This window comes from Muscardinus avellanarius (genome assembly GCF_963383645.1).
Source record: "Muscardinus avellanarius genome assembly, chromosome: 9".
Classification (NCBI taxonomy): domain Eukaryota; kingdom Metazoa; phylum Chordata; class Mammalia; order Rodentia; family Gliridae; genus Muscardinus; species Muscardinus avellanarius.
The window spans coordinates 2201055-2216120 of NC_137795.1; the positions used below are offsets into that span (position 1 = coordinate 2201055).

General features: G+C 42.4%; 1 protein-coding gene across 1 annotated transcript in view; it reads right to left on the minus strand.

The window, feature by feature from the left end:
• Positions 1-11582: 11582 nt before the first annotated feature.
• BMPER (BMP binding endothelial regulator) overlaps positions 11583-15066 on the minus strand; it is a gene marked incomplete at both ends in the record, with an annotated part of 235228 nt that continues 231744 nt past the window's right edge. Inside the window, one exon of the mRNA XM_080701300.1 lies at positions 11583-11764. Coding sequence (XP_080557426.1) covers positions 11583-11764 — 182 coding nt within the window. The remainder of the gene's footprint in view (positions 11765-15066) is intronic.

Genomic DNA, 15066 nt, shown 5'->3' on the forward strand with positions numbered 1-15066 from the left:
ACTAGAATTGAGCCTCTAGGAGCCCAGCAGTAACCAGCTTAATCATATTTGCTTAAATTGGATTTTCCTCTTTCCATTTTAACCTTCCCAGGTTTATTGTTTCTTGGGTTTTCTTACTAAATAAATTTCAAAATATCAAGAGCTTAGCTTTAGTATATGAAAATTTGAGTTGCCCATTAGATCTCCAACTGGAAATGTCAAGGAAATAGATATATCTGAGCCTGGGACTCAGAGCACAGTGTGCAGAGGCCACTCCTGCCCAAAGGTCACTGTCTTGGGGTACCAAGGCACCCTGCCTTCACAGGCTCCACCTGTGTAAGGCAGCTTATCTTTCACTGTTCCTCGATGGGGAACACCTTCCTGGCCCACAAGAGGAGCTGAAGAGGTTGCAATAAAAAGTAAACGAGTTTATCCTGTGTTGTGATGGTTTTTCCCTGTCCTCGTTTAATTCCAATGCTAGAAAGTGTGTTCTCAAGGCAGCAGAGCAGCCGTATTAGCAGGAAGGCTTATTGTAGGAGGTCGGCCTAGTATCGGGATATTATCTATCAGAAGACTTTCTCTCCATTAAGATCCCCCTGAGGTTTCAAGGGAGGTGGAAGACAAGTGATACGGGAGGCACCTGGGGAAGGGAAGGCAAAGAGGATGAGCTGCTTTGTCCCCAGGGCCCTTCAGCTCCTCTGACAGCCACCGGCCATACGCTCAGCCAGAGCCTGGATTTTCAAGACACTGCAGAGACAGGACTTGGCTTTTGTTTTCATTTCCATTTAATTTGCTCAAATGAAAACTGCAATTACTGAGAAGCCACACATCCTTATGTGCTTCGGGGATGCTGTCCCTGGCCCTTTTGTTATCCCCAGTTGGAAAATTCACCCATAAACGCATTAGATTCTTCTGGATTGTATGTGGAAATCTGTGATGTCATCTTTTGTGCGAGAGAGACAAATTCACCCCGGGGTACCAATTTTAATAAGGCTTAATTAGACCAATTTGTAGTAAGCTGAGGTTTTCACTCTGCAATTTGACAAGCAGCTTGAACTGTTTCACTACATTTTTATGTTCCAGAATTTCTGTGTCTCAAACAAAAGGTCAAATGGAACATAAAATCCCATCCAAAAGACTCCTAGAGGAATAGTGGATTTCTGCTGTCATCTGTGCATGTGTCTCATTGTGCTTTGCTTTTTAGACTGTCCTGGCCGATGCTAAAAGGATGCTCTTGGGAAGCCAGAGTAAGTCAGGTCTGCTCATGTTATTCCAGCTCCCCAGTAAGGTTCAGGAGGGCACAGAGCATGGCTTACCTCTGTGGAGGCCTTGCTAGTAGCTCCTGGCCCTTGTTCCTGTGGAGTTGGAAAATGACTCACAGTCCTCAACACAGAACACAGACAATAACCAAACATCACGTGGAGTCGGTTTGAAAGATAAGTCATCTTGCCCAGGAATGGCAAAGACATCTAACATATTATGTTAGCTTTCTGTCGCTATAACAAAATACCCAAGAAATCAATTTATAAAGAGAAAGGGGTTACTGATTTGGAGAATCTAGGTCATGGTTGGTTGGCCCTGTTATTTTGGGCCAATGGCAAAACAGCACATAGAATGGGAGTGAACGGAGAGCAAACCCACTCATCTCCTGGGCAGCAAAAGAGAGAAGAGGCAGGGGCAGGGGTCCAAAATCCCCGCAGGCGATATGCTCCCAATTGCCTAAAGACTTCCCAACATTCTCCCATTTGAATGTTTTACCACCTCCATGGGGACCAAGTCTTCTACACATTGACCTTAGGAAGATATTAAAATCCACACTATACCACAAATTATCTTTGGACTGAAGAGTTGTTTCCTTGAATTATATTACCTTTAATATATTCAACAAAGTTGCCACCAATTTTCACTTTGGTGCCATATATCTGAAATTTCATTTAGGACCACTAGAAGGAAAAGGATTAGAAACTTTAGGTAAATAGTGGAGGCCACTCTTCATGAGAGAGGGGGTATGGATCAGGAAGAGAGAAGGTTGAGCAATATTTATCTTTCTTGAATAAAATTTTTTGTGGTACTGGGGATGGAACACAAGGGGCATTCTAACTCTGAGTTACACCCCCAGCCCTATTTTTTATTCTTTATTTTAAACAGGATCTTTATTTATAACAGGGTTTCAATGAGTTGCAAAGGACATCACTAAGTAACTGAGGCTGTCCTCGAACCACGATCCTCCTGTCTCGGCATCCCAAATCCTGGGATTACAAGTGTGTGCCACCACACCTAGCCTTCAATAAATTTTTGATATTAGAAATTATTGACATTTTGCCTAAAAAATGGAAGGAATATTTGACAACCAAAAGTGGTTTCAAAGGGTAAACAGAGTCAGTCTTCTATCCTGGTCCACCAGGTGGTATCTATATTGTCCAGCAAAAAGCCCACCTGCCCTCTAAATATTGTCCCTTCTGACCAGATAGATGCCTCGTGGCCCACATTAGACTAGACTATTGTTAGAGATGATAAATGACAAAAAAAAGTAAGAAAATGAAAAAAACAAAAACAACAACAACAACAAAACCCAGTGATTTTTACTGATAATACATAGACCTCCAAGTTGCTCCAAGAGATGGTCGGCAAATTGACTTCTGAGGGAGTAGAATCTAGGTCAGCTACATTATTAAAAAGTGCCAGGAAAAACCTGGAGCATAAGATGCCACCAGGAGGGCAGGTCAGTTTGAAGAGGGGAAGGCAGAGAGTGGAGAAAAAGGCACAGGGCACCTCCACATGGATCAGGAGAAAAAAATAATTAAGGAGAGAGAGAGAGAGAGGAGAGAGAGACAGAGAGAGGCAGAGAGAGAGGGGGGGCAATTAGAGAGAGTCGGGTGGCACAAATTAATAGGTGACATGACAAATTACTTTTTAACATTTTTTTACTGGTGCATTGTATTCATAACAAAATTACTTTTATTTCTGGTGAAAAATCTTGAAGAGTTACACTGTGACTGTTTTTTTTCTAGTGAGAGAATTGACACTGGCCCTGAACATTCTATTCTAACTGCTAAACTCTTCTGCTGGAGATGCTACAATCCTATGGTCCTTGAGGGAAGCCATCCCCCTCTCCACAAGAGGCCTCACTCTCTACATAGGAAGAGCAATGCCAGTGTAGCTGGACATCCGAGGGACCTCCGCCCAGAGCATGTGCACAGCCAGGCCCATGGTCTGTGGCAGCCTTCCTGGGGCACCTGCTCACAGCCCAAAATCCAGGGATCAAGTCAAGCCTGGCCCATGCAATCCCCAACACCCCACCAGGCAGTTACTGCAGTAAGAAGGCCAGACTAGCTGGAAGTCGGCCTTTACTCCCAACAAGCTTGCCTTCTGGATGGCAGACCTCAGCTTTGATGGAGCGCAGAGGCTGCTTTTCAGATACGGGGTCCTGTTCACATGTTATAAAAGGCACATTTTGCAAACAACATGGGCCAGGTCACACGGTTCATAGAATGAGAGTCTCCGAACTGGATTTTATTTCCTTTCAATTATTTGAAAGCAACATAGATAAAGCCACATGTTCACAACTCCTTCATGAAAAAGCCCCTCCCAGGTTGTGATGCAAAAAATATCCATGTGGTTGTATTGGCTGCACCTTTGCTGTTACCCCGTAGCCTCCCCCTGTCTCCTATTTGGCCTCTTATTTCATAGTAAAAAGGAATCCTGTGCGTAAGCTGGGGAGCAGAAGCATATAAAGTTGTATACATTACTGATGTAAAATAATAAATGTTAAGTTATATAGGATAAATAATATGCATATATATTGTTTAGCAAACATTTCAATACACTCGCTCTCACAAAACAGATTGCCTAAATAAGTTAGCCATATGAACAATAAATCATGGAAGTAATTTCAAGAGAAAGTAAGTTTTGCTTTGGAGAATTGCATTCTAAATGAAGAAAACTTGAGATCTACTGGATATGAAGAATCCAGTATACAATAAGTTAGATTAGAGAGAACCTGAATCCAATAAAATGTAAAATTAACAAGATTTTTTAAAAGTATTTTATTTTATTCAAGTTTTGCTAGGATAAAAATTAAAATGTAGACAGCATATTGCTCTTTGACAGTTTTATAGTTCCCCCGCAAAGTAAAACTAAAAGAAGTAAATGGAAATTACAGAGATAACTATTATGAAAAAAGGCTTCCTTCCCTTTTTTGCGCCTTCTTTATTCCCAAATGAAAGTTAGAAGCTGATGGGTTCACTCGGATCCTCTGGAGCAGTCCAGGTACAACAGCACCAGTACTCCCCCAGCCCAGCTCGGTTGGAAATTCCAGTTCCACTAGAAGACTTTTATATCCACCATCTTTATTTTCCTTAACCAACCATTCTGTGGCCTAACCCTATGAAAAGCAAAGAAAAGACTAGGCAATTATGTCCTGAATTATGTGGCCTCAACAGACAAGCCAGACCTGGTTGGGGGTATGAATTTACCTGTGAGGTCTTTGAGTGGGATGGCTAGCATCTTCACCGGCCATTGGAAGGATTCTCCCCAATACATCTTAGAAAATCAGAAAGTCAATATAGTTGAGGGAATCCATCATGGAAATAAAATTGCTCAGCCTGAGCTGCTTTATGAAAACAAATATTCCCAGTATATCATCTCATACAGCAAAACAGGGCTGGGAATGGGGCTCAGTGGTAGAGGGCTTGGGTGGCATGTGTAAGACCTGGGTTCCATCCCCAGCCCTGTAAAGCAAAAAGAAATAACAGAAAGAAGAATGCTTTCCAGTGTGATCCAGCAGTCTGCCCTGTATCCTCCCTGAGGCTGGGGTGTGTTTGGAGTGGCAGGAGCTGTGAACAAGGCTGTCTTGTAACCCTTTCTCCTCTTCCCAGCCATCATTTCCTTATCACAGCCAGTTAGATCTGAAAACAAGAGAAGTGCACAAACAAGTTTAGAGGAGAGTCTCATTGGCCCAACTGTCTTCAAGAGTTTTCAGAATGGAAATCTGTATGAGTGGGGAGGTTCCTTTGAATTACCTTCTCACAGAAGTGTTTGAGAGATCAGGCAGGAACACATCACATCCTAAGCTCACATAGCCACACTGTCTGCTCAGCACAGGAGAGATAGCAGCCAGCCTGCCTCCTCCTCCTCCTCCTCCTCCTCTTCCTCCTCCTCCTCCTCCTCCTCCTCCTCCTCCTCCTCCTCCTCCTCCTCCTCCTCCTCCTCCTCCCTTAATGCTTATTGAAACATCTCATCCAGGAGTCATCCAGTATCTGACTCTTCTGTACTGGGGAGTAAACCTAGGGGCATCTATTTCTGAACCACACCCTCAACTTTTTATATTTTCTTTTAAAAGAGAGTCTTGCTAAGTTGCCAAGGGTCTCACTAAAGTTCCTGAGGCTATCCTTGAACCTGTGACACTTTTATCTCAGCTTTTCATGTACTGAAATTGCCACCACACCTGGCTCTCAGGATCTGATTCTTCAAATTCCATGCACGAATATGGTGGAAATGGCAATAAAACAAGTGGTATTTAAATTCCTGGAGCCAAAGTGAAACTTTTTCATCACCATAAACATTTCATAAGCCCCGAACTTTGCTGCCCAATGACCTGTCAGGGGAATTCCTTAATAAGCCGAGTTCCAGTTAGAGGAAGCAGAAAGGCAGTTTATACGTTTTTAAGGGCTTAGCTGGGCTGTGGCACTAGAGGCTAGAACAGGACAGAATTGTTCCAACAGAACTCTTGGTGAACTGTGATTCTGGGTCTTTTGCCCATAGGTGTGACCAGGCAGGAGATGCTAGTGGGACCAGATGTTTGGACCCTAAGAATTCTCTATCCATGCCCAGGGCTGAGAAAATCAACAAAAGTAGTAGAGACATGGATGCAAGTTGGCTCAGTTCTGTTGAAACACTTAGAGAATCTGAAAGCTGCCTGCACACCATATGAGGCGCACAGAAGGTCAGAGAGAACAGTCATCTGAGCCTCATCCCTCCCTCCCTTGATGCTTAGAAGACGGCAAGGAACTGGAGCACACCCTGTACAGGAATTGGGAAGGCTTATAACAAAATGCCGCAAGCAAACACTGCTTGTGGACCTCCCGGGATGTGCACTGCATGGCCACAGCTCACAGTCTTTGTGAACCTGGTGCAGTCCAGCAGCGTGAGAAGCCTGTTGTTCTGAGTGCCATGCCGCTGGCCAGCCTCTCTCCTTCCTATGTAGTAACTATGCCTTCACTCCCTCTGTGTTCCGTCTCTACCAATGCACACACATGCACACACCTACACATCTTTTCTTAAAAGCCTATTTATCCTCCTGAAGCTCATCTCAGTAGTCATTCTGTCTGGCAAGCCTTCCTGGCTGCACTGCCAAACAGAAAACCTCAGAATGGGCTTCCCGAAGCTCCCACGGCCGCTCTGCACCCCCTGGTTCACCACAAGCCATTCATCCTGAAGTATGATGGTCCCAGGAAGGGCCATGTCTTGCTTCTAGCATTCAGGATATCTGCTGAATTAAACCAAAGATAAGTTGATAGAAACCCTTCTGATGGACAATAAAAATCGCTGCCCATCTGCTCCCATACGTGCACCTATGTGGAGACTGCCACCACCTCCACCCAGTCACCCAAGCCAGGGAGTCACCTATCCACCATCCAATCTGCCACGAAGTTTTCCTCTTGTTATCTCCTTCCTCCTCATCTTGGGGACCCTGAGATCATCCAGGTTAGAGATGAGCTGTTTTTAACTGAAAGCCCTATGTGTATGTCCACGCGCATGTTGTGCTGGGGCCAGAACCCCGGGGCATTCTACCTCCAAGCTATATCCCAGCCCTTTTGCTATTTTTATTTTTTATTTTAAAACCAGATTTCTCTAGGTTGCCGAGAATTTTACTAAATTGCTGAGACTGGTCTCCAACGTATGATCTTGCTGTCTCAGCCTCCCTAATACGGGGATTGCAGGCTTGCTCCACCATATCCAGCTTCCTACCTCTAATTTTGCCACAACTCACTGAGACAACTTCTAGCCACATCTCGCTGTTGCTTACACCCTCTGTAACCAATCTGCCTAGAGGAGACCTTCCCATCTAGAGCCTCTGTGCAGAGTAGCAGGGTCAAATGGGGGATGACGGGATGTTTTCACTCCTTCCCCTCTTAGGGCCGTTGGGCAGAGTCTAAGACGACCCCAGATACGACCTCTAGCTTCAAGCAACCTTGTCTATTTATCCCAGGCATCAGATAGATGGGATTTTCTGAATGTACCATAACATACAAAGCTTTGGGAAATATCAAAGAATAAAACCAGGTTTCTTGGCATTGCTGTGAGGTCCTCCAGGATCCTGCTGTCTGACAGCCTCTCCAATGTTGCCCCACTGCCCCATGAGTCCCCTTTCCTACATGTCACATGGGTACAGAGCGGTCCCAGGCTGGGTACTTTCCTCTCCGTCTGCCCGGAACACTCATCTCACTTTTCAAGGCTCATCTCTAAATATTACTCCCCGTTCTTCGCCCCCATGTTCACCTTTTCAAAGCTAGCTTACTCAAAACTAATCGGAAACACACACACACACACACACACACACACACACACTGATCTCACACATGTTCTTTTTTGCCACTCAACTGGTTTATCTGAATTCTGAATGTAGAAACATGGGTTTAAAGCCAGTAAGTTTTCCTTACAGGAATGAATGTCTCTGTTTCCAATTTGGGGCTAGCATAGTCACCAGGATCAGTTTCTCTTTCTGTTTATTCTTCTTGGCCACATGCATACCATCATGTTTTCAGAATTAAAATCCCAAAGCCTAAAGAGGCTTGTACGTCAAGCTTTAGAATAAAAGTCTATTTCTGCTTGTGAGTTATATTGGGAGAAGATGGCTAATTAAAATATCTTGGCGCCTGTCCCCTACGGCAGGTTCCTTCTCCTTACCAAGCGCTTCCCGGTGCACATCCTGATACGTGTCAGATCCAGAACGCGAGTGACAAAGAGTGACAAACTGAACAGGGGCTCAGCAAGGTTCAAACTTCACACCTTCCATGCAGAGCAGCTGCAACCGGGGGACCCGGTGCTCACTGGATCTTAGTTATTCATTCTACTCACTTCCTGCCAGTTCATTTCCTTAATTAGACTAATGTATTCATAGGTGTTTGCAATATTAGCGTCTATCTCGTTTACATTATTGTCTATCCCTTCTTGTGTGTCGGAAATGTCGCATAGTAAAGAGTCTCCCCATTCACATGGTTTGTGTATAACAAAGCTGAGGACAAGCCCACCCACTGGGTCTTTCTCACTGGTGTGGGGAGGTCCCCCCACCAGGCTGCTGCTCACATATTCAGGAAACAGTGAGTTAGGAGCAGCCCAGACCCTTTGCCCGAAGAGCTGGGGCTTCTCAATCTGCCACCGTTTTGTTTTAACAAAAACTGTTGTTGTCAATATCAAAAAGCCATTTTTTTCCTAGTTCAAAAGTTTAATTCAGGATACTGGGACATTTTGACTTACCAGAGAGAGGAGGAAGAACTTACTTTTGCTGAGAACCACTTGGAATCGTACTTGTGCTTGGGCGACATCAAGGGTGTCTGTTTCTCATCAGAGTCAATATTCACAGCTAATATCATGCTCAGGGCTGGGATTCTGTACATGCAGATAGAGAAGTATTATCCCTTGCTTTAAGTCTCTGTATACCATGAAATCAGCTCTAACTGCTAGCCTGAACTGAGCACACTAAAGGCAGAAATAGAACACTTTTATTTCAAGGCATCCACTGTGCAGGGGTTTGGTTTTGAAGTGCTTGACAGTTCTCTACTATGATTATCATTAGACAGTAATCCTAGGATATAACTAAGTATATAAGTAAAAAGTTACTTCTATTCCTTAGGACGAAAACAGGGTGCACGGATAACCATTCAGGTGATTTCCTCGCCTTGCCCCATCAATCAGTTTGGTTTGAATCAGTGCTGTTACCCTCTGCTCTCTCTGACTTCTCTTTATTCCTTGATTAGAAATTGTTAAAAAAATATATATATATACAAGGGTAAGGCTAACCCCTGGATGAGGTATATCACACAAGCTCACACTCAGCACCCCCCCCAGTGATAAAATTGGTCCACACAAAAGCGTCTTCATCATTCCTTCACCATGGTCATGACTAAAGTGTTGGGAAAGAAGCTGCTCAGCCTTAGCAGGTAGAGTCACCCGGTGTACCGATGGATCACGAGCAGTAAATAGCCATCCACAATTTCCCCTGCTGCGTCATTTCCCTTCTATGAGCATTGGCTATGACTTGTCTGCATCCTTATCACAACTTTTATATTCTCTGGTCCAGCCAGCTGCTGTCCTTGTTGCAGCCACACAGCTGATTTTTCTCTGTTTGACTACCGCACTCTTGCTCTAACTGGTCTCAAATTGACTCATTCAACACACGATCACATTGATTAAAATGTGTCACACACTTCTAATGTCCTCAGTAGGTTTTTCATTTCAATGTTTTTTCATTTCATAAAGGAAAACCCAGAACTTGAAAAAGAGTTTAGAGCCAACCTAAAGGAATCTGTTCACTTTATAGAAGATAAAAAGCAGCCAGGTCAGTGACTTCCCTATCCCTGCTTTCAGAGGAGAGCAGAGAATAACAGGAGTATATGTGTAAAAGTGTTTGCAGGCCCTAAGTGCCCAAGGATCCCTTGCTCACTTGGCCAAGAAGGGGTGGGAATGGAGAAGACTAGGTCTCTGGATTCTCAGTCCTACCCGCTATACTACACAGCCTTTTTGTGTTATAGATAGGCAAAAGTGTGGCACAAATATTTAAACAAAATGTATAGGATCACAAACCATGCCTGAAACCCAGGGCACCCAAATCAAAGTCTTCTTTCCAAGTGCGTCTTGGAAGCAAGGCCTGTCTAGCTAAGGCTTGAGATGATGGGAAACCAGATGTTCTGCATCCAGCCAGTCACTGTCTCACAGTGGATTTTGCTCAACTAGGGATGTTTCAGTAAAAATGTAAATTAATAACATTAGCTGTAATGAATATATGTAAAAAAATACATCCTTGATAAGGAAGGATGATATTTATTCTGTCTAAAAGTTTAGTTTTGCCAGGTGTGATGCCTGTAATCCCAGTACTTGGGAGGCTGAGACAGGAGAATCACACAGGTTTGAAGCCAGCCTCAGCTACTTAGTGAGGCTCTCAGCAACTTAGTGAGACCCTGTTTCCAAATAAAACATAAAAAATAGGTCTGGGAGTGTAGCCCCAAGGTAGAAAGCCCTGGGCTCCATCCCAAGTACCACAAAAAGTTTAGTTTTTCTATTTTTATTCATACTCCTGATAAGAATAAGCTAATGTGGGGTATTTGAATTATGTCTAAATAAAACTATCAAAAATAGACAAACCTGAAGTTGACAGCTAATTTATGAAGTGTAACGCTGGGCATCTTGAAGGAGAAAACACATTGGTTTAAATCGTAAGCCCTTTATTTACTACAATGCAGAACATTTTATTTTAGACATCGGTGGGGATTTTGTTGACACTTTTTCAACTGTAAACAAAGCTCAGGTAAATCACAGGTAAACTGATAGTAACACATCAGTAAATTAGAGTAAGTATATAGACCATTCTTTGCAGTTATTTAAATTCATCAGTAAATTCTTTTATCCTGTCTAAGAATTATGACATATTGACAGTAATCAAATAGCACTGAACAGGAATCCTCTAAAAATGGTCAGAGGTTTTCATCTTATACATGGAAGAGTCACAAAATGTAGATGGCCTATATCTACTCATTGGATTTTCCTATCCTAAATTGCTCAGAGATTCAGAGAAATGGATATTTTCCCATGTGTTGTACACCGGTTTCTCCAAGTATTTTCTCATGCTCAAAAAATGAATGTCACATAGACACACCTTCATCTCTCTGTGATGTGTGATCCATCATCCACACACATAATTAGGAGGCTCAAGAAATATGCAAAGATGGCAAATCACTCAATTTTTTTTGACAAATATATATTTCTTGGAAACTGGCCAGGTTTGGAAACAATATCAGACCGTGACCCAATAGTCTAATAGCCTGTCCTCTGCTTTGCGTGCACCTAAATTAGGGCCTACCACCAATTTCTTGCCATCTCTCCCAGGCACACATTTCTCTTCTCTTTGGAAACGGGATGTGCCCCCCCCCCCAGATAAATGTGCCCTTCTCCAATGAAACACATTACTCAATTATAAATCCCGACTCAAAGCTAAAATTGTCACAGACAGGCCATTGAGGGTTCTTAGAAAACTTTCCTAAAAATGACAAACGTATGACATGTTAAAGCCATCCAATGAGTCTGCATGCCACATTATTAAATTAAAAGCACCTGGTACATTTATACAATGCTACCCTATGGCTTATAGATTAGGATCCTAAAAACAATACATGTCTTATAGCAAAAAATATACATATAATAATCCACCTATAGTTTATACAAATGATGAAATGTTTCTGAATATATCTATATATCTGTGTATGTACACGTATGTACTCTGTGTGTGTATTTGCAGAATCAGGCACACAAATACTGCAGTCCTTCATTGGCTCTTCTACCTCAGTGTCTAAGACACCAGATTTCAGTCTTAGGGACTGGGACGAAGGTCATCGCTGAGGACAAAGGACTGGTTTGATGCATCTTCCTTTGTGAAGGACCAAGTTTGCTGGACAGTGGCAACCTGCAATACAGGGCTTATTGCACGGACCAATCTCATTCCAGTTGTCGCAGGTTTTGACACATCCCGGGCCACAGGTATCATACACAGCTCCATGCTTACACTGGGTGGCTGAAAAAGAGGAAGCAAAGGTGTGATTTGGAGAGATGGCCACATTCACTCACCCTGAGCCTGAGGTCACTGATGCAGCCTCCTGTTGATGCACAGACCGTTCCATGGTTCAGGTTTAAATTTTCATTTTCACAAGGGAATAATGAACAACTTACCTCCCTCAAACAAACACTCTGGGAATCACCTGCATCTTAAAAATAAACACAAAGATCTATCTCCTAAGTCAGTGAATTTCAAACTTAAAAGTACTAATAGTAAAGGCTGTTTTTCTCCTAAGTAAGATAAGCCATAAATTCATAAGCCCGTGAAAAAATTTATGACTACTTAGTTATTGCAAATATCTTGAATAATTAATCCTAAATCGTCCTTCCAGCTATTGAGTTCTAATAAAGAAAAGATTTTGTGTAATTACATCCATATTCAAATATATGGAATTACACACATGAGGAAAACCTACTTAGGACATTAGAAATGTGTGACACATTTTAATCAATGTGACCGTGTGTTGAATGAGTCAATTTGAGACCAGTTAGAGCGAGAGTAAGGTAGTCAAACAGAGAAAAATCAGCTGTGTGGCTGCAACAAAGACAGCAACTGGCTGGACCAGAGAATATAAAAGTTGTGAGAAGGATGCAGACAAGTCATAGCCAATGCTCTCTTTGTTAACTCAGAGGTGAAGCAATGTTCACAATATTCCAAAAGATCCTGAAAATTCGTGAATAGATTTTTCAGTAAAAAATAATGTGACACCTAGACTTTTCCACCTGAGTTAGTTCAAGAGACCAAGGGGCTGCCCTTCATTCTTATTAATAGGAATTTTGACATGTATGGGAAGCTAAAATGAGGAATCTTCAAGTACACCAATAGCAATTCACCCTTCATTGGAAGTTACTCCAAACAAAAGTAATAACAATGGAAGACTTGATTGCATCTGCTTACATGTCTCCACTGCTGTTTATGAAGTATGAAGTTTATGGCAAAGAATTGTGTAACTTGAAATATATGAATAGAATTGGTTTCCAAGCAAAGAGATCTTATTCTGAGTCTTTCAAATTATGTACTTAGAGTTACCACAAAATGCTGGTATTTGACCATATTTAACAAGCAACGAGTTAAAAAGAAGTCAATTAAGTTATATGAGAGTTACTCAAATACCCACTAAACTCATTAAAACCAAATGAGAGTAGAAGTATTCTGTCCAAAGAATACTCAGTTATCTCTCACATATTCTTATTTGTTGTTAGAAAAATGAGTTGTATGAAACACACAATTTTGAGAAATACTTGAATAAAAGCAACTTCAAAATATTTGACTCTATGGTTAACATTTTTTTCTCTATGGATTCATATTAAATGCTGGTAGATTTATTTATCCTGCCCCTATTGTTATCTAAACTATTTACTGTTGTCAAACCACCTGTTTGAAAAGGCACTGTGTAAAATTTCTTGGGAGTAGAAAGTAATGGCATAGTCTTATGTTGATACAGCAACAGAAAGATGAGTTGCTAATAACGAATTACCAGTCAATTATATAAAAACTTCACATGTAACTTCATTGATTCCCATGTCTGGCATCTCTCCTCTCTCTCTCTCTCTCTCTCTCTCTCTCTCTCTCTCTCTCTCTCTCTCAAAGAGCACACCTAAATTCGCTTCCCTTTTTCTCTACTTTTTCTTTTATACCAGTCCTTCCCCAACATGGTATTATGTGGACTCTCTGTCTTCTGACATTATAATGTAAGCTCTCTTTGGAAAAGGAATTTTTGCCTGGTCTACTGCTAGAATTCTAGCACCTACTGCATTTTCTGGCACCTACAGGGAATTAGGTATAAAAACCAGCAATAAATACTAATAAATGAATGAGTCCTGAAGCACAGTCACAAGAGAGGGAGCTGGACCTTCTCCACTTGCCCCATGGAGCCACTCTCTGTCCATTTTACCCTGCTCTGTACTCTGTACAGAACTGACCTCTGTGGATATCATCTTGCTTATGGATAGTGAACGCTAGCAGGAGGTTGGTGGAAGGAGGCATTTATGCCAGCCACTTCTCCCCCAGCCCTGTCCCGGAGTTCACCATGAGCCACTGTTCCTATTGACTAGCTTTCTATGTACGGGACTTTCACTCTGTCCCCAGTTCCCAACAGCTGATTCTTCTCTGGCTTTTTCAGACCCAGGAGTGATAACAGATGGCCTGTTATGAAACCAGGACATCAGGCTTGTCTATACTTTGTCCATTAAATATACCTCAGTACTCAATTTGAGTGTGCCTGGATCCTAACTGATACAGTGGGTAAGTGAAAAATAATGACTCTTCCTTAGGACCGTGATTTCTAACATTACCTTCCCAAGGTAACTCGTTAATTTGTTCTAGCTTTTTATAATTTAATGTTATCGCTCAGGCTACTAAAAAACTTCCTTCACCCAACAGTCTTGAAGAGTGGGCCTCCACCTTAACCTGGAGCCATCATCTGGCTTGGCAAATGTCACTGCCCCATCTTCCATATTTCAGAGTCAATTTCCTACCTCTTCTCCCACATTACTGTAAGGAGGGGGTGTCCTGCATAACCAGGCGCCACTGCCTACCTCCACCATGACAGACACAACATGAAATGGTAATGGTCAGTTTCATTCTCTCTCTCTCTCTCTCTCTCTCTCTCTCTCTCTCTCACACACACACACACACACACACACACACACACACACACATACCATGCACACACTGGTTGCTAGAGAGAAAAGTTGTTCTGTTTCTTTACTTTGATCAATAGCATAAAGTTTAACTGAGTTAACTCAGTGCAGTACTCTTGGGTGATTGAACAGCTGGAGAAAAAGGTGAGTGGGGTGAATCAATTTAATTCTCCCTTAAAATCTTTCAATTTATGCTTCTGTGATATTTTTGGCTTTTCACTGAAGCTTTCAAAATCCTTTTTCAAATTTTCAGGGTCTATCAGAATACCCTATACAATGCACATGTCTGGTGATTTGGAAACCTCCCAGCTGAAAATTATTCGCACACAGTAACCATATCCATGTGTTCTTATGCTTCTGTAGGCCACAAGTGGTCACAGCTGGAAATGAGAACCACTAGGGGGGGGGGCTTCCAAATGCCCAGATCCCAGGCCCCACACCAGGCCAATTAAATGAGACCCTCTGGGGGCAAGACCAGAATATCGGTGACTAAAAATGAATATTCCCCTCTCCTCCATCACACAGTGGTGATTCTAATGTGTAGCCGGGGTCGACAGTTCTTTAAACAGGCCCCACATGGATGCTGCTGTTGGTGCAAAGACTCATTCCTTTTCAGCA